Here is an 18,076-nt window from a genome sequence, read left to right as displayed (position 1 = left end):
TCGCTGAAAGACTCTCTCAACACTCATAAAAAGCAAAATCCCTCCTCCTCAAGCTGTCATTCATGCCACCAATGCATCCCGAATCTCAATACTGACCCGACCAGTCTTCCCATCGACACGCTGCAGAGTAACACTCCTCATATCCCTTACAATCCAATCCGCACCTGCCTCCTTCAGCCTCGCAACATCATGTGTCGTCGCCAGCGCAACAACCTTGTAGCCCGCTGCCTTTCCCGCCCTCATTCCCGCCGGAGCGTCCTCGAGAACCAGAATCTCACTAGGATCAACTGCCTTACCACCCTCGCCAAACCCTAACCGCGAAGCACCCATTCTGTAACACTCAGGATCAGGCTTCCCGTGCTGGACCTCTTCCGCCGTCACCATGTACTTGGGATGCGCCAGCTTCATGCGATCCAGCCAGCCAGTCACGAGCGGTCTCGTTCCGGAAGTGACGATTGCCCAAGGTGCATTGGCGCTCTCTAGATGATCGAGCAAGGCTCTACTACCAGGGATCTCGACAGCGTCATGGCCGTAGTTGATGGGGATGACGCCTTCGGCTTGGCATACGTAGTCCCAGTCTGCACGGTCCGGGGCGAGGATGGCTAGGACATCGATACTTCTTCGTCCGTGGGATGTTTGGAGAATTTCTGTCATGCTTTGTTAGCAAACGATTCAAACGTGTTCAGATCACGATGCGAGTCACTTACCGTCACCTGGTACGCCAATCTCCTTTCCTATCTGGTGCCAATGCTTGACGATGGCATCTGTGCTGTCGATGATGGTGCCGTCCATGTCGAAGAGTAGGGCGGCAAAGTCGTGCAGTTCGGCTGGCGCGGAGAAGTTGTTTTCTTCGTGATGCGGCATGTTGACGGATGTTGGCTTGTATGGATGTAGCTGCTGCTTGGGCTTATGGTGCTGCGATGGGGCTCAGATTGTGCAAGAGTAGTCCGTTCTGATCTGCGTGTGTTGTGAGCCGAGTAGTGATGCGGATCAAACACCCTGTGCGGTGAGCGAGTGTGTTTCACTTGACCTACTCCGATGGACGAATGCTTACGGCACATATACGAAGTGAAATCTACACTTTTGCACGGTCGTTGCCCTGCCTTGTGAAGAAATGTCGGGTATCATTTGCGGGCGGACTTTCCTCTTTGGGCGAGTCCGCTGGGGGGCCGTCACCAAGGTCTTGCGGGTCAGGGACAACGAGCGAAACTTCAACGAGACTGGAAGACGGTGAACGACAGTGCACATGTTCGAGGAGATCTGTCTGACTATGATGAAAGAACGCTACATCGGGCACACATTCTGCATCATAAGATGTTGTACACAATGATGAACAACCTGCGTTTCTCCTACATAGCCACAGTGGTCTTGGACGAGCAGTTTGACAGATCGCGTGTGGAGGAGTGGTGTTCTATTGTGAGCACCTAAGGCTATGCATTAAGCTGATGGCTTCTTCTGACACGATGACCCTCCTCCCCAAGACTCGCAAAACAGCAATAGCATTTCAATACATAAACAGCTGCGCTGCAGCAGCTTCTTGCTGCCGCAAGATTTCGCCTTGCGATGCAACATCATCGTTGAATGGGTCTGTCAATATTTCGGAGAGCAAATACGCCAGCCCGTGGTCGAAGCATCCGCTGCATAGCCCAGAAAAGAATTGAGTGTATCCACGGAACTTTCAAGGCGAAGGGTCGTTGATCAGCACACTCCCAACGCCAACCCATACCCGAAGCTCCCATCATCTATGCAGCCGGTAGTCGTCAATGAACAGGTATAAGGTCATGCTTTTGTACGAGGGCGAAATATGCACCGTCCAGAAGAAGATAACGCCAGTAACGCCGCGAAACAAGGTCGAGATCATCGCCAATACATCCACACATTCCTGCGACGATCCCGGTGGTGTGAGAACGGCATTCGAATTATCGTGTTTGTTCTATTCTCCATGGTGCTGCAATCATGAGGCCTTGCTGTCTCAAGCGGTGGCATGGTTTGAATCGCAGCTTCGTCATGAAGAGGCCAGCACAGCAGCTGCAGTCTCGGTGATCCTCCCAGATCATTACACGGCAGCATTTATTCATCGGCAACGAGGTGTCGCCCACACTCAAGCTTGTCCCTCCAGCTTGGTTTTTAGCGCCTCGTCGAGGATGTCAGCTAGTTTCTTGCGATTCTTCAGGTTAAGTGCGCCGTCACGCCATGCTTGACGCAGCTGCTTGTAAGCAGCTCCACCCAGGATTTGAGGCTCGTTGTTGACCAGTGCCACATAATCTCTGATGATGTTGTCGCGGATTGGGTTGGTGCTTGACAGAGCCTTGGCGTAAAACAGGACTAAGTTGCGCATCCCTACGCCATTGCGTCGCTCTTGGGCATCAAGGTGAGCAAGCTCCTGGAATTCGCGATACATCGACTTGTTGAAGTTACGAATGAGGAAGTGTGACCAGAATTGGTAGAGGACATCCAGGTCGTAGGGGCAGTTGCCGGTGGCGGCCTCGTCTCGTTGCTTGATAGCCTTGGCTCTGAGCGTGATGTAAGGCTCGGTAGTTCCATCTTGTGGTATCTTCTCCTGTGGCAACTCCTTGTCCTTGCACCAAAAGAGTGCAAGATCTTGTTCATTGTTCCCTTTCTCCGGAGAGCGCCCGAGGGTGGGACTTGTGTGGCGAGATAGGGCTGCACCGTTGTGGTCACCATTGACAACGGGCTCGCCATTGGTGGTCGGCTGGGCAGCGTCATCCGCAGACTTTTCAAGCTCTCCCTGGATACTGCGAGTATCTATAGAGCCGTTTGAAAAAGTCCTAGAAGCTGCGTGATGATGCGGCACCGACGATCGCTGCAGGCCAGGCCTGACAACAACGGTAAGCGCCTCTATGTTCTGATTGGGAAAGACATCTGGCTCGGAATCATCGCCAATTCGATGTCCAAGGAATGCCTGCGGTCCAGGTGAACTGCTCGAGTCCTGGATAGGCGACTTGGCCGAGCGTCCGCGACCTTCCTCGCCGTTGGTGAAATCACCATATGGCGCTTCCGCCAATGGTGAGAATGGGGCAAAGCCAGGGACGCCTCCATTCATGGGAAACCCAGAGTCGTACGAGCGTCGTCCAGGTATTCCAGCGGACGGTGGGCCACGGAACATCGACGGCGGCGTCCAGAACTGCAAGTGAGGCTGCTCGGGGCGTTGCAAAATCTGTGGTCCTTCGGTCTGCGCAGCCGTTTCGCGTTGCTCATTGGGCAGCACGAATTGCTCCCAACCCTCGCGACGACGTAGTCGTTCCTTTCCATCCTCACCCACACGGATCTCGATGGTGTCAGAGCGCAAGCACACGGCTCTGATAATTTCTTTGTCAGCGGTGAGTTGCTTGACACGGTTGAAGTTAGCAATTGTGTCGAGGAACACAAAGCCTTGGCCGTCCATATTCTTGCGCAAAAACATGTCTTTGAGTAAGTTGTCCATGGAGAAATAGTAGTCCAGCTGCGTGTGGACCATGTCTAAAAGTTGTTGGTGCTCAGCCATTGGGTGGAACGGCACAGCAGTGTAGGGCGCACCACTTTGGTAGTCGTACATGCCTGGCATGTAAGTCTGCATTGGTGGAAGTTGACCACCAGGCCAGAATTGTCGCCCACCATACACATTCTCAAGAGGGATCGACTGCGACCGTGAGGCACCACGTTGCCAACCACCCCGACCTTGTTGTGTGAAGGGGTATGGACTCCGAGATGTCGGATATGCTGACGGCGACGGTGGAACTCCAGCAAAGGAGTTGACGAAGTCAGCATGACCGTTGACAAAAGGTTGGCTTGCTTGGTGGCCGTTGGAGTATTCGCGCGAGCCACCACGGCCGCGTCCGCCACGCTTCCCTCCTCCACGTGATGCGCCATTCCATTCCTTGCCACCAAGAGACTCGAATGGGCGCGCTTCCTTCCTGCCATCGGAGGGGACTCGGCGAATCGTGGGACCATCGCGCGCAGCTTCAGAACTATCGGCTGCGTCGCTCACTTGAGCGGTGGGGTGGCTCTGGCGCGGTATCGGCTCCGGTATCTTGATATCTTGCTGTTCACCAGCACTTGCAGGCTCCATTTTGGACGAGTATGATCGCCTTGCATCAAAGACTGGTGCCGTGGCGCTGATAGTGGTAGTCTCTTCGGTGGAAGACAATTGGCCGTTGGTTTGTGTTGGTGCATAGACCAAGCCATCCTCTTGTGATTGGCTTCCATTTGATCGTTGATTGTTGGAATTTGATGCCGTCGATGGTTCCACAGCGCTCTTAGCCTCGCCCTCAGAGCTGCCATTGCGTGGTGCTGTGCGATCGCCACCCTTGGAGCCATTGGGTGCACCACGGAACCCACCACGTCCTCGAGCTCCGTTGCCGCCGCGACCTCCTCTCTCGCCATTCTGCCCACGTGGTGGGCGGTTCATCTCCTCGGTCTGCCATACGATCGTCGGCGTTACAGGAACGGGCTTCCACTTCGTCTTCTCTCGCTTAGCACCGGCAGTAGCTTCGGCATCAGCATTGTCCTCGACTTCCTTTTCTGTTTGTGTGTCCTTGCGCTCCTTTTCCTGGGCGGTCTCTGGAGTTGGCCATGCAACATCATCCTTGACAGGAGGTGGTACTGCTGTAAGATTCGGCAGACTCTGGTGCTCGCGCTGCATGGCTTTGGCAGGAGCGGCGGCTCCGCTATCTTTGTGTGCATCTTCTGCAGATTGCTTTGAGCTCTGACGGGCATTGTGGCGCGCATCACTGGCACGCTTACTTTGCGATGTACTCTTCTTGACATCTGCTCCTGCCGCTGCTGGGGTGGCAACCTCACGTGGCAGAGTCGTGACTGAGCTCGCATTCTTCCGTGACTCTGAACTAGGTTGTTGATTCTCCTTGGTCTCTGGCTGAGCTGCCGACCTGGGGGCCGATGGTGTAACGGTTGGTTTCGCCTTGGCGGTCTCCATACGCTTGGCCCACGGGTTGACCACCGGCGGAGGTGCATCAGTCAACACGACTGCTTTGGGCGTGGCCGGCCTCGTCGCCGACTCTTTGGGTTCCTTGGGTTCCTTGGGCTCCTTCTTGCCGCGTCGACCCTTGCCCTCCTCTCCCGGGCTCCCACTCTGTCGCTCCTTGCGCTCTGCAATCCATGCCGGCTCTGAGTTCTGCGCAGAGTTCTGCGACTTCGTCTCCCAGGTCGTGTCCGAGGACGAAGTGCCGTTCTGTGCTGGGAACTGTTCGTCGGGGTTGCTAGTGCTGGTAGACGAAGCAGTAAGGTCTGGGGTCGATACTCCTGACGAGCCATTTGGCGGTCTGCTTTCAGACTTGGTGCGCTCCACGGCGCTGTCTTTGGCTTGAGACTTTGACTGCTCTGAGGATACCTTCCGCGTGTCCGTGTTCTTGTCCCCAACTGTAGCCTCCACATCATCTGCCCAATTGCTATTCGGACCGAGTTCTGAGAAGGCGCCAGTCGCAGGTGTCGCTGTGCCTGAGGTTACCTTACTGGAAGGCGTCTTGGAGGGTGTGGTCAAACTCCGGCCTTTGGCGGCCTGCGCGTATGAAAAGCCGCTGGGGCTCTGGTTGAGCGCCGCCATTGCGCTGATAGAATGCTGCGATTTGCAGTGACGTGTGGACTCGAAGTCGTATCACTTACTCACTTCCCAGACTCGGGCTGCCCACTCGGGCGTTTTCCAAAGATTGTCCCAGAGACGCGGTCGCCGCTTCGCTGTCTGCCCTTTCGCAGAAAACTGCCTGCCGCTGTTGCCGCCGCACGCACACGACACCTACCAGGGATCTGTTATGTGTACCTCGGTCTGTAGAGCTGTGGCTGAGAAGAAATGTCGGCGATGGATGAGACCTCGTAGGTCGTTGTCGGAGCTCGCAGTGGTGACGATGGCTGAGTGATGGAGCGCGGAGTAAATTCGCGTCGGAGGTGAGAGGTGCGGTCGTGAGGTGAGCTTGTGACTGCAGCAAGCGACTGCAAGCCCGATCGATTAGCAAATATGCGGGCAAACGCGATGGCGATGGCGATGGCGGTGCTGCGGTGGTGAGGCGTGCCGCGTAGACACAGGCCGCGGTGGGTGGTGGGTGGTGTGTGGTGGGTGGTGGGTGGTGGTGCACGGGAAGATGGAGAGATGCCTACCAAACTGCGGGATCGTGGAGACGGCGGGTGGGTGATGTCGTGGAGAAATGTCTGCTCGACGCCGGCGATCGATTGGAGTGTTGCGTGTGGTGTTTGGCGGTGGTGACGACGAGGGGGTGGTGCGCCGGAGCGATCTGCTGGCGCAGAGGTCGATGTTGGAAGTGGAAGCACCAGCTAATAACAAATTTCTTTCCCTCTGCCTTGCTGTCTCACGCTCCGCTCTGCTGATGACAACCGCGCACGTATCCCAACAACACAGCACTATCCCAAGCTCGATCAGAAACGACCAGCTGGAAGAGACAGGTGCAGATGCAGGCGTGAGCAGCAGTATTCAGTGTGCGAAGAGATGTGGAGCTGGCAATGTGAGAATTCGTTCGTCACGCTACGTTCCGTCCGAGAGCCACACCACTGACTACCGAGCACCCATCATGGCTATTTGCTTGGCTCGGCACCTTCCTGGCACAACCTGAATGGAGTCACGGTACATTGTACATAGGTTACTGTTCCTGACGCGGTATCTTTGATAACTTATGTATCGCTTTCTGCCAAGTCTCTCTTGACAGCCTCCGATCTTCCCACCCATCCCCGTGCGCATATCACATAGATTGTCCGTCATGCGCCGAGCCTGTGTACCATCGATACGAGCACAGATGTCTTCGAAACGCATCACACTCGTCAGCACACTTTGACTCCTATTTGTGCAGGATGCCTGTACCACCGCCCGCTCGGGTCATTGTGGAAGCAAAGAGGAGAGCTGAGGAGAAAGCTGCATGTCTAGCTACTCGCCTACCAACCCGTGCCTAGGCGAGCAGGACCACGTGGGAGCCACTGTATCATAATCCATGAAGGAGCTTTTTATACCTCCGCTCCAAACGCTTACGTTCGCCAGGCTGCTCACGGCAGCGAAGTGGAAGGGAACCTTGAAGGCTCCGAAGCTTCAAGGTTCATCGCTCACTTTCGCGGCAGGGATGACGCCAGAACAGCCAAGTATCCACCTGTCTCTGAACCGAGCACTGTCTGCAGGTACAAACAACTGTCACGGCATACGCCAATGACACAAGAAAGTCTCTCATCGATCTTCTCGTCCCTAAAGTGCGTACGATATGGCTGGCGGTATTGCATATGCTCTAACATCTCCAGGGGTCATTTTGGATTCTCAGCATTTCGGTAGCGCGCGGGTATATCCTCTCACGACAAGGATGCATTGGCTGACAAAACGGCGTACTTTTCGACACGCTTCCAAGATGCTGAGAATCCGAAATGACCCCTGGAGATGTTATCCGAATCGACATCGACAATGCACCATCGATCTATACAGGCCTTTCGTGTGACGCCCAAACAACATCCGCCTCGAGAATCATTCAATCTCGATGTCTTTCGGCTGTATTTGACAGTCCGCTGTGACTGGTTGGTATCTCATGCCATAAGCAATACTCGCCGAGCATACGAGGCATGAGCCCCGTCCGAATTGTCGAGTCTCAACTCTGAAGCTCATTCTGTCCATCACTTGCCAAAGAACGTCCTCTGTATAATGCCGAACAGCCAGCCTGACCACGATCTTGCAGCTTGGATGCTAGGCGACTTTGTTCTGGATCTACCCGTAAAGGGGGTCGCTGTCTGAACCATGTCTTGCCAATGAGCTGTTCAGAAGAATTGGATGTCAGCTTTGCTCAAGAAGCACGTTTTAAAAGTCTTGCAACAATGCCTGCGCATATTCATGGCTGGACTCTCCTGGGTGCTTACGTACCTCCAAACAATAACAGTAGTGCCATAGTATATGCTGCGTCATTGCTAGCGCAATGCCAACCGATGACCGAACCATCCTCATTAAAATACCGAGGATCGGCTTTGAGCGAACGAGCCAAGTCTGATAAGTTTTTCCTCGGAAGGTAAGCACCCTCTCGTTGCGCATCCATCGCCAAGCTAAAGGTGTCGAAGATCGTATGACCAGGGCGACTCATATCCAGCAGGTCGGTAGCCAGGCCAGGACTGTGCAGGATGGCGTAAATATCTTTCGCGACCGAGTGACCCACGAAGGCGAGGCTGTCTGTGCCAATGTCGCGCAAAGACGACTTCACGATGGAGAGGAGCTCATCTTTAGCATCAAGAGGTGACAGAAAGAGACTTCTGCCAAATCTGGAGTTTTGCATCCTGCGTGATGGATATCTCGTGATATCGACAACAATGTGGTGGTGTTTGACCTTTGCAACCCAGTTCTTGACATGAGCACCAGGTTCAAGATTGTGGATGTCTCTCGTGCGGAGCACAGAGAGTCCGACCTCGACAACGTGCGATATGCGCCCTTGCCTTTCTGACTCCGTGTCGATAGCTATGAGAACAACGTCCTTATGCCGGAGATACGATCTGAGCTGCCGGATATCACCATGTCTGCTCAGGATTCGTACTTCAGAAGGGGACCGATTTGACACCCGCCGCCGCCTTAAAATTGTTCGCTTGCGTGGTGCCGAAATATTCGTAGGATCAGCTGCACGCCTTCTCACAGACGGAGAAACAAATATGGGCTGGACCGTTCTTGTAGACAATAGCCCTGTAATTGAATTGGTCAACTGTGAACGTGGCAAATCTCTGAATTTTGTATGTATACCTCGTGAGCTACCGACTGACAGAGCATATCTGGGCTCGACGACTGCCTTACCAATCGTTGAAGCAATTGTATTGCTCAAGATTGGTTTGTCGGCACTGATTGATGCTGCTACTGCTACCCGTTCGAGCTTGGTTCCAGTCTTCGAAGGCGTGCTGTTTCTCAGCCGCTTGAGCAGGGCCTTTCGACGTAGCATACCGACCGCTTCCAATCGTTGCTGCGGCGGAGAGGCATCATCGCATGGTGATGGGTGGAAAGTGGGACGACAGCGAGCGAAGTATACAAATCAATGCCATGGAGAGATAGACAGAAGCATCATTGGACGTTGAGAAGTCGACATAATCCCGCCAGTCGAAAGTCGAGGCTGAGTCGATCAGACCGCCGGTCCAGTGTACAGTATTTGTGCTAGACCTAAGGCTGGTCGAAAGGAACTACGAAGCAAGGCTACAGGCACATCTACTCAGGAGCCATGTTGGAGGGCTGACAATGTTGTAGCGTTGCGAATGAATGTCTTGCAGTTGGCAACGTGCATGTATCCCGCCAGAAGTGCCACGAGTTTCTCCCAGCAACATGCAACTTGGGCCCGATCTCAGAACTCAATCTCGTGTTTCCGATCTGGCGGGACTCGAAATGCATCATCACAGCAAGACCGGCTGGCTGGCGCTGCTGTCGTTGCCGTCAGCCATGTGTCGTGCCATGTTGTAACCCACTGCGCTATTCGTGTGATCGCAATGCAGCCCTGGGCGCTCGTCAGTCCGGCGTCGAGAGGCATTGGGCTAGAGCTCTCGCGACGACTCCTCCAGACCACCAACGTCCCCGTCGTTGCGACAGCTCGCAGAAATCTCGACCAGGCCCGCGAGAATATCCTCTCGGGGTTGCGAGATGTCAAAGAAGACAGGCTTCATGTCGTGAAGCTAGACGTGCTGGGTGAGGACTAGACGAGCAATGCTGAGAGCATGTATTGACCAGCAACAGACGAACACGTCGTGGAGGAAGCAGCGAAGACCATCAGCGAGGTCCTGCCCAAGAAGAAGTCGTACTTGAGGCTGTCGCTGTGCATACCAGGCCTACTATTCCCCGAGAAGGCGCCACATCAAATCAACTACGACGATGCCCTTCTCACCTTCCGCACAAACGCACTTGGGCCACTGTTGCTCATGAAGCACTTATCGCCATTCTTACCGCGCAAGTCTACCATGGTCGGGTCATCAACGGGCTTGCCGGATCATGCTGTGTGGGCCAATATGTCAGCAAGGGTTGGGTCGATCAGCGACAATCGCCTGGGAGGCTGGTACAGCTATCGGGCTTCGAAGTCTGCTGTCAACCAGCTCACCAAAACTTTCGACAACTACCTGCGGACGAGCGCCGGCGATAATGCTCTGAGCATCAGTCTGCATCCCGGAACGGTCAAGACAGACCTCAGTAAAGAGTTTTGGAACAATGTCAAAGAGGGGAAGCTCTTCAGTACCGAGTTTGCAGCAGAAAAGTTGATGGAGGTCATCAACAGTCGCGCAGTGGATGATAGGGGCAAATGCTGGGATTGGAAGGGTGAAGAGATACCACCATAGACATGATGAACAGCGAACGGAAACGTTGGCTATTATGCATCGAGGGAAGAAAGCAGCAGGAAAGCCCGTCGCAGCCTTCAATCGAGAGGTAGTCAGGATCTTATGACTCTGTCCTACAGCCCTCGCATCTCTCAACACTATTTGTTGAGCTCCTCGGATCGTTTCTTCAGCTCCTCCTTGCTCGCAGGCTCTGGGAGGTTCTCTGCTATTGCCTGCCGCCTGTTAGCTTCATACCGATGTCAACCACACTTGGGCGGTGCTTACTGGACCGAGATTGGCCTTGTGCTGCTCTGCTGTTGCCACGTTGCCTTGTCGTTCATCTTTCGCAGCTTTGGCATCTTTTGCTCCCTGGCTCAGCTGCTCCTTCATCTCTGCAGTGTCTCATCAGCCGACTGTCAATAGAGACTGGATGAATCGGACCGAATGACCTTTGTCACTATCTTGAGGAATCACAGGCATGGCTGCGGTGGCTTTGAGGGCTGCGCTGCGGGCGGTTCTACTTCGTGCTGGCAGCAACAGCTTCTTTGAGAGCTCTTTCGTACTCCGTCGCTTCCTTCTTCGATGTACCGGCCGTGGTCTCTACTGGAGCTTGGTTCAACAGCTTGTCGAAGTCTGGACGCTGTGCTAGGTACTTGTTGATCGCTTCGAGTTCTTGCTTGCTTGGACCCTGAGCTTTACCACTTGTACCGGTCGTTTTGGGTGGCATTGGCTAGACTGATGTTGCTTTGCAGGCAGCCGCGTCTTGCGAGCATGTGAGATCTGTCCACCATGATACGTCATTGGATGGAGCTTCTTGATGACTTGCAGAGCGCACGTGAAAACTTGCAGGGAGCTCCGAGCTCATCCAGCTCGAAGTGGGGCGTGCAGATGACATGTGGGAGCTCTTCACTTGTCGAGTGAGTTGTACCTACATGACATCGGTGCAGAGACAGCACACGACTTGGAAGCCTCGAATGCTGCACACAGCATCTTTCAAAGCCAAAGCACTCAGAGCTCTGGCTCAGCCTACCCATGGCCCCACGCGAACGTTCTGACCATACCGCGGTTCGCCAGCACAGCTAGACCGTCAGGTATCAGGAGCTCTCTCCGGCAATCGAGGACGTCGTGTGGTGCGCGGACAGTCGCGGGCTGTTAGGCAGAATGCCAACACACTGCGTGGCGCTCAGATAGCATCTCACCTGACCGAGATCGGATCGCTGACAAGCGATGCAACCCGCGCGAGACTGCGCTTCGTCCCTGCCTTAACCATCACAGATGCGAATACCAGAACAGGAATGCAGCATCCAACGCTGAAACACATTGGAAATGAAGAGTTTTGCCCCGGGGATTGGTTTGATTCACAAGCTAAATGAAAGACTCTCCTCCTATACGACCATCCTCTCCACTCTCATCACACACCTCTCCTCCCCTTCATACCGTCCACCGCTTGCAACCATAGAGATGTTACGATCTTTGACAGGCCATCCCTTTGTCCGCCGGTTGACGAGTATGCCGTTGCATTTACTTGCAGGTGCAGCTGCCTAAAAGCAAAGGGTACAAGGTCAGTAGATGTCTTAGACACGCGGAGATGGCTTGCATACGCACCCTGGGCACAAGCGCAGTTCGAGTTCGAGCAAGAGTCACAGCCACCCATTTTGATAGTGTAAAGGTTGTTGTTGGTAAAGGTTGATTGGTTTGGTTGTTTGTGTAGTATGAAGACCTTGATGGATAATCTGTATCGAGAAGTTGAGTGGACGAAGAAGGCAGAATATATAGGCCACGAGCCTACACCCTTGCCACTCTACACCCACTCGTATTGGAGCCACGCAAACTCTATAGAGCTCTAGGTTCGTTGGTATGCTGTACAACAAGTGTAATGAACGAATCCAGCTGATGAATCCCACGTCTTGTGGGCTGTAAGGGAGGTGGGAGACGGGCTGTATGCCGAGAGTCAAGTGGGCTGGCGTCCAGCTCGAGATTGGCTGAAGCTTGAGATGGTGAATGCAGCTCGAAGCTGCCCTTGCAATCCACGGTCACAACTACCAACCTCCGTCGTTGCAGCGCGCTAGGAGCGCATGCGCAAAAAACAATTGGCTGATCGACCGCATCGCAGCCTCAAAGGCAGCATGTGTAACGCCCAGATCATCGTGACTTGACGACACACATACCGCACCAGATGCAGGGCATGAAAAGAATCACGAGTCTCGTGAAGGATGTTAGTAGCCCATCGGCTAGAGTTGGGAGACGCTCAGAATCCCGCGAGCTTTCGAACGCCCTGCAAACGGCGTCGGAGAGTGTCGCCGTTGCCAACCTCCACGACCCCACGTGCCTTCACCCACGCTGAGGGCCGCATGGGATAATTTAGTTCAGCCGGAATAGCCGTCTTCAGCAAGCCTGGCCACTTGTCTCCTAAACAGATGGGTGTTAGCCGTACCCGAACACCACTTCAGACGGACGATGCCTTCTGCCCTTCACGTTGACTCACGGCATATCGATTTGGCGTTGGAAACTCCACGGAGCCCTTCTAAACCCGCGAATCTCCCGTATCCAGATCCACCTACGCCGCCAAAAGGAAGCTGCACCACGTAATTGGCTGCAAAATCATTGACTGCTACCATGCCCGCCTTGACTGAGGTCGTCACATGCCGAAGATTGTCACGAGCTGCTGACGACGATGTCGGGCCAAACACACTACATCCCAGACCGTAAATCGTGCTGTTTGTAATTTGGACCACCTCTTCCACGTTGCTCGCCCGCATAATGACACACACGGGCGCAAATAGCTCCTCCTGCGCGAGTCGCATCTGTGGTGTTACGTCCACTACCAGTGTGGGCGAAAAAAAGTGACCGGCAGGATAGCGCTCGTGGTGGTAGCGATGGCCCCCAATCAGTGACCTCGCTCCTTGCCCTCTCGCCTAGTAGCAAAGGTTACAAGGTCAGCGATGTCTCAGACACGCGAAGATGCCTAGCACCCTGCAGTACTCACCTCAGCTATGAGACCTTCTAGACGGTCGAAGGATGCGGGCGAGACCATTGCTCCCACGTCGACGCCTTCGTCGTTTTCGGGGTCAAGGTCGTAGCCCGGTCGCAAGTTCCTGATGCGTGGCTCGAGCATTTCGATCAGCATGTCGTATGCCGCAGGCATAGCGACGATACGCTCGATGCCAACGCAGTTCTGTCCACTTGATTGAAAGACGCCTCTCATCAGGATACTGGCAATCCTGTTCATTTCTGACTTTGACAGAGCACGGCCGTTAGGCTCGTCCAGGACGACGGCTGCATCCTTTCCGCCGAGCTCGATACACAGTGGTGTCAGGACTTTCGATGCGCTCTTCGCTACTTCGTGTGCCACCGGCTTGCTGCCTATGAAGGTAAGGTGACTAATGCCAGGATGCGAGGTAAGATACTCTGCCGTCTGAGGCCAGCAAGAGATGGCGTGAACGATATTGGGATCGTGTCCACAGGCTGATAGTGCGTCGCGGACAATGTTGATGAAGTAGACGGACGACCAGGCCGTTTGCTCGCTGTTCTTAATGACAACGGCGTTGCCGGCGAAGATGCCACTGATGATTGGCCCGATCAGGTTGTGGAAGGGGTAGCTAGGAGCAGAATGAATCAGTACAGTAAACACCAACACATTTGCAACGGACAGATTTCTTACTTCCAGCTCACGCAGGCCGCGATGACTCCAAGCGGCTCGTACTGTATTTCATTGTGCTTGTAAAACATCAAGAAATTAGTCGGTCGTCGATCAGGACGCAGCGCCTTCGCGCCATGGTCGATGGTCCACTTGAGTTTCTCGGCCGTCACAAGAACCTCACCAAAGATGGCGTCGGTACGCGTCTTTCCACTGTCCAGACAAGCAGCGCGCACAATGTCCTCCGTGTTATCAAGAATAAATTTTAGAAGTGTCTTGAGCACTTTCCTTCGTCGGGCAAACGTGGTCGCCTTCCATTGCTGCTGTGCGACACTGGCTCTGGCAATAACCCGGTCGATGCGGTCAGGAGTCGAGGGATTGACGAGTCCAAGAAGTTGTCCAGTGGCCGGACAGTAGCATTGTATAGCGGTAGAGTTTTGGACCTTGATGGTCGGCTTGTCCAACTCCTTTCCCTGCCATGCTGGCTTGCATTGCTCAGGCGCTGGCACAGAAAACTCGATGGCCTTCTCCGGGTCTGTTCGAAGGATCAAGAACGCGATCCAGGCGAGTAGAAGACACACCACCGTCGATATGACTTTTGGGTCCAGCAGTATGCGCGTGGACGCGTCCATTGAGCAGCTTCACGTGACTGATGCAGGATTGAACGGCAAAGGCGAGCAGGAACAGCCGACATCAGCAGAAGTGAGAAGCGCGGGTGCCCAGACTTCTTCGCTGACAAACATGTCGCCCGCCAGACTGAAGTCGTCGTCATTCACTTGACTGTCGACCAACGGTCTGAGTCGTTGTCCGACGAATCGTCATCGCTGAGGAATGTTCATGTTGCACAATGCTGCCTCAAAATCGAGCACACTCGTTCTGCTGGTCACGTCACTCAAAACAGGACTATCGGCATTGCTCTTCAACAACCGAGAGCTGGAGCCCGAGGTGGGGCAAAACCAATAGTGCCCGGTAGGCGGATAAGATTACTGTACTGTCGAAAGGACCACGACATCTCGCTCTCTCTTTCATCCACTATCACATCCTCTAGCCAACCCAAATACACAACCACCCAGACCTCGCAGCACCCCCGAGAAAGATGTCCAAACCATTGAAAGTCGGCGACAAGTTCCCAGACGGCGTCAAGCTAGAATGGGCACCCATAACAGATCCAGGCAAGTAGTCATCCTGCACCTCACACTCCCGCTCAACTAACCCGCAAATCAGACCCCACATCCTGCGGCGTGCCCCAAGTCTTCGACGCCAGCAAAGAATTCGCCGGCAAGAAAGTCGTCCTCGTCTCCGTTCCCGGCGCCTTCACGCCTGGCTGCCAGGCCTTCCACATCCCACCCTACTTCGCCAACCTCGACAAGCTCCTCCAAAAAGGCGTCGATCTGGTCGTCGTCATAGCGAGCAATGATTCGTGGGTCATGGCTGCGTGGGGCAAAGTCAATGGCGCGAAAGAGGATACGAAGATTAGGTTTATGAGCGACACAAAGAGCTTCTTCTCGAAGAATTATGGATGGGATGGGCCTGCGGATCGGAACGGGAGGTGGGCGATGGTGATTGAGAAGGATGGGACGATATCTGTTGCAGATGCAGAAGAGGGCCCTGGGAACGTGACGGTAAGTTGTAGACTTGGGCTGTAGGCCGTGGAGACAGGACTAATCGTTGCGCTTAGGTCTCCGGAGCGGAATCGATCCTCTCGAAGTTGTAAGCTGTGTGCTTGAAAGCCTGGCAAGCTCCGTCGAGCAACGAAGTGGAGTGATCTCGGCTTAGACGATAGAAATGGGTTGTGTCGTGGCCGGGTAGCTGGGAAGGCAGCAACCCGATCACATCCGTCTGAACACATTACCGCTCGCACTTCGTCTCTCTTTGCCCCGACTGATCTTTCGGCCATCATCCGCCGATGCCTGCTGCTGTCGATGACTTTTCTTCTGTGGTTTGGACGGTGCGAACGTGACTTCTTTCTCACCAAACGGCCTTTCGTCACCAAACGATACGGTGGCTTTCTTCTCTCGAGCAGGCAAATTGGTGGCAGCAAGATCGCCAAACGACTTGTTGCGTCGATCTTGAGGCCGTGACTTGGCCCGATTTGATGAGGAAACTTGCATCGTGGGCCCTTGCCGCTGTTCCTGAGACCGCTTGCCAGATTTCTTGTATGAGGTCGAACCGATGCGACCCTTCGAATCTGCAAGCTCATCTGGCTTCCTCCGGGGCACTGGAGCTTCAGCTTCCGACTCATCATCATCCTGATGGTCAGAACTGCGAGCACGCGAATCGTCCAGTTCTTCCTCCTCCACGGCAGTAAGACCGGTCTTCTTGCCGGGAGCTGAAGGCGCAGTCGATGCATTGTGCATGGCGAACTCGCGACTCGTCTCGTCGATCTCGAAGTCTTCGCTCTCGAAGAGCGCCTTGAAACGATCATCGACCAGGCCCTTGGGCTCCTCTTCCTGTACATCGTCCGCATCTGCTTCGCTTCGCACTTTCTTCTGTGCGGGCTCGTCTCCACCTTGTCGCAATACACGCTGTGCTTTCCTCTTCTCGTTGGCCTCTTCTTGTGCTGCCAGCTTCTCGGCATACTTTCGATTGACCTTGACTGCAACTTTCTTGGTCCCTCGGATCCGGCTTTCTCTCTCTTTGTTGATCTTCTCCTGGATGCTCTTCTGTCGCTGTTGCTCTGCAATATCGGGATTTGTCAGAAGTCGTGCCTGCTCGTACAGTTTCTGATCGACAAAGTAACCATGCATGTACGGTCTGAGCAAGTTCGTAGTGCCGATCAAGTGATCCAAGCTGAGATCGCGCAGCTGCTTGGTGTCCAGGAATTTGTAGTTGTCGTACACCTCACCGGCAGCGGTGCCCGATGTCTTGAAAGCGTTCGGATCGTCCGGATCTTCCGCCATCTCATCGACCAGATTATCCAGAAATGCGCACCACTTCGGCGCCGGACCAAGCTGTGGGATGAAGAAGGAATGTTGTTGTCTGCCCTCATTTGCGGTAAGTAGCATGCCACTGTCAGGTACCCACTCGACGTGGTTCAGGTCTACCGCCGGTTCTACGCCAGTCCAGTACTCGCCAGATTCAGCTTCCCAGATCTTGATGCCCTTCTTGTCCGCACTCAACAGCTTAGTTGAGTCGCCATATGGCGGGTTGAGATACGAGAGCGTTTGTATGGCATAGTCGTAGCCCTGTTGCTTGTCCCAGACGGATGCTTGTTGGCGAATGTCGTATGTGCGTACTATCCCGTTGCTACTGCCGGTAGCCAAGTCCAGTCCCTCGCGATCGAAAGCCAATGCGGTTATTTCGGGCCGTGCGTCAATGTCGAGATCCGCAGCTGAGCGTGGCGATGTGAGTACTGCGACGCGGTTTCGGGAACGAGAGTCCCAGCACTCCACAGTTCCGAGCGAAGTGCCAAAGGCCAGCAGTCCATGACTTTCTTCGGCGATAGCTGCACAGTTGACTGAACCGGTGTTGATGCCTCCTTGCAATGCGCCACCGCCGAATGTGTCCATGTCATCGCCCCCAACGTCCACCTCGTAGCCTTTCATAAAGCGTCCCACGTCCAGGTTCAAGCGGAACACCTCGCCGTTGCCATCCGCATTGACTCCCACAGCAGGTACCAGTGCCTCCGCCGTGCGACGGTTGTACTTGAGATCTCGTCCATATCGGGGTATTCGGGTGGTGTAGTGCAAGCCGGCTGGTGTGTGGAACTCCAAGAATCGGTCTGTCTGCAGATGGAGCGATTTGCTGTAGTCTGACGAAAGGATGATGAATGTCTCATTGACGGTGTTGGTGTGGCGGGCGTAGGACAGCGATAGATGCGGCAGGTAATGGACGTGGATCTGCGGCTTGTATGTGCCTGCGGCGTTCCGTCTGTCAGCCATCAGCTTCTGGGGAGAGCAGAACACACATGTGGTCGAAGGAGAGATGCTGACCGGTGCTCATCACCCACTCGCCGTCTTCACTGACGCGCACGCACTGGCTGGCCTCCTCAAACCCGAAGTCCTGCAGCAGCTCCACGCGATTCGCATACTCGGCGTCCTTCTTCAGACTGCGCTTCCTCTTGCGCGCGAGCCATTCGGGTAGCGGCCGTGCAGTCGATGCACCGGCGATTGTGTACACCGGCGCCTTTCCGTGCGTGTTCAGCTTCATGTCCGCCGACTGCTACTACAACACCTGCACGCC

At 54.5% G+C, this 18,076-nt stretch overlaps 7 protein-coding genes across 7 annotated transcripts; 2 read left to right on the top strand and 5 right to left on the bottom strand.

Moving 5' to 3' along the window:
* Positions 1-60: 60 nt before the first annotated feature.
* Positions 61-864, bottom strand: CLAFUR5_00734 (Glycerol-1-phosphate phosphohydrolase 1; the record flags this gene model as incomplete). Its single annotated transcript, XM_047899882.1, has 2 exons — positions 61-647; positions 708-864. 2 exons carry the CDS (start codon positions 862-864, stop codon positions 61-63), a joined length of 744 nt encoding a protein of 247 aa, XP_047757190.1.
* Positions 865-2,101: 1,237 nt separating this feature from the next.
* CLAFUR5_00733 (uncharacterized protein) lies at positions 2,102-5,560 on the bottom strand (the record flags this gene model as incomplete). The annotated part of the gene is made up of 1 exon (XM_047899881.1): positions 2,102-5,560. One exon carries the CDS (start codon positions 5,558-5,560, stop codon positions 2,102-2,104), a length of 3,459 nt encoding a protein of 1,152 aa, XP_047757197.1.
* A 3,881-nt stretch (positions 5,561-9,441) lies between these two features.
* CLAFUR5_00732 (uncharacterized protein) lies at positions 9,442-10,278 on the top strand (the record flags this gene model as incomplete). The annotated part of the gene is made up of 2 exons (XM_047899880.1): positions 9,442-9,637; positions 9,686-10,278. The coding sequence occupies 2 exons, from the start codon at positions 9,442-9,444 to the stop codon at positions 10,276-10,278; spliced, it is 789 nt and encodes a 262-aa protein (XP_047757196.1).
* Positions 10,279-10,415: 137 nt separating this feature from the next.
* On the bottom strand, positions 10,416-10,737 carry CLAFUR5_00731 (uncharacterized protein; the record flags this gene model as incomplete). The annotated part of the gene is made up of 3 exons (XM_047899879.1): positions 10,416-10,490; positions 10,543-10,649; positions 10,707-10,737. The coding sequence occupies 3 exons, from the start codon at positions 10,735-10,737 to the stop codon at positions 10,416-10,418; spliced, it is 213 nt and encodes a 70-aa protein (XP_047757195.1).
* A 1,768-nt stretch (positions 10,738-12,505) lies between these two features.
* CLAFUR5_00730 (Putative aldehyde dehydrogenase-like protein) lies at positions 12,506-14,526 on the bottom strand (the record flags this gene model as incomplete). The annotated part of the gene is made up of 4 exons (XM_047899878.1): positions 12,506-12,666; positions 12,743-13,172; positions 13,244-13,856; positions 13,919-14,526. 4 exons carry the CDS (start codon positions 14,524-14,526, stop codon positions 12,506-12,508), a joined length of 1,812 nt encoding a protein of 603 aa, XP_047757194.1.
* A 464-nt stretch (positions 14,527-14,990) lies between these two features.
* On the top strand, positions 14,991-15,608 carry CLAFUR5_00729 (Peroxiredoxin Pen c 3; the record flags this gene model as incomplete). Its single annotated transcript, XM_047899877.1, has 3 exons — positions 14,991-15,066; positions 15,119-15,516; positions 15,573-15,608. The coding sequence occupies 3 exons, from the start codon at positions 14,991-14,993 to the stop codon at positions 15,606-15,608; spliced, it is 510 nt and encodes a 169-aa protein (XP_047755977.1).
* A 115-nt stretch (positions 15,609-15,723) lies between these two features.
* CLAFUR5_00728 (Ribosome biogenesis protein ENP2) lies at positions 15,724-18,043 on the bottom strand (the record flags this gene model as incomplete). The annotated part of the gene is made up of 2 exons (XM_047899876.1): positions 15,724-17,750; positions 17,827-18,043. 2 exons carry the CDS (start codon positions 18,041-18,043, stop codon positions 15,724-15,726), a joined length of 2,244 nt encoding a protein of 747 aa, XP_047755978.1.
* Positions 18,044-18,076: the final 33 nt, after the last annotated feature.

Source organism: Fulvia fulva, chromosome 1 (assembly GCF_020509005.1).
Source record: "Fulvia fulva chromosome 1, complete sequence".
NCBI lineage: Eukaryota > Fungi > Ascomycota > Dothideomycetes > Mycosphaerellales > Mycosphaerellaceae > Fulvia > Fulvia fulva.
The sequence above is the reverse complement of the archived record's forward strand: the minus strand, read 5'-3'. Positions and strand labels throughout refer to the sequence as shown.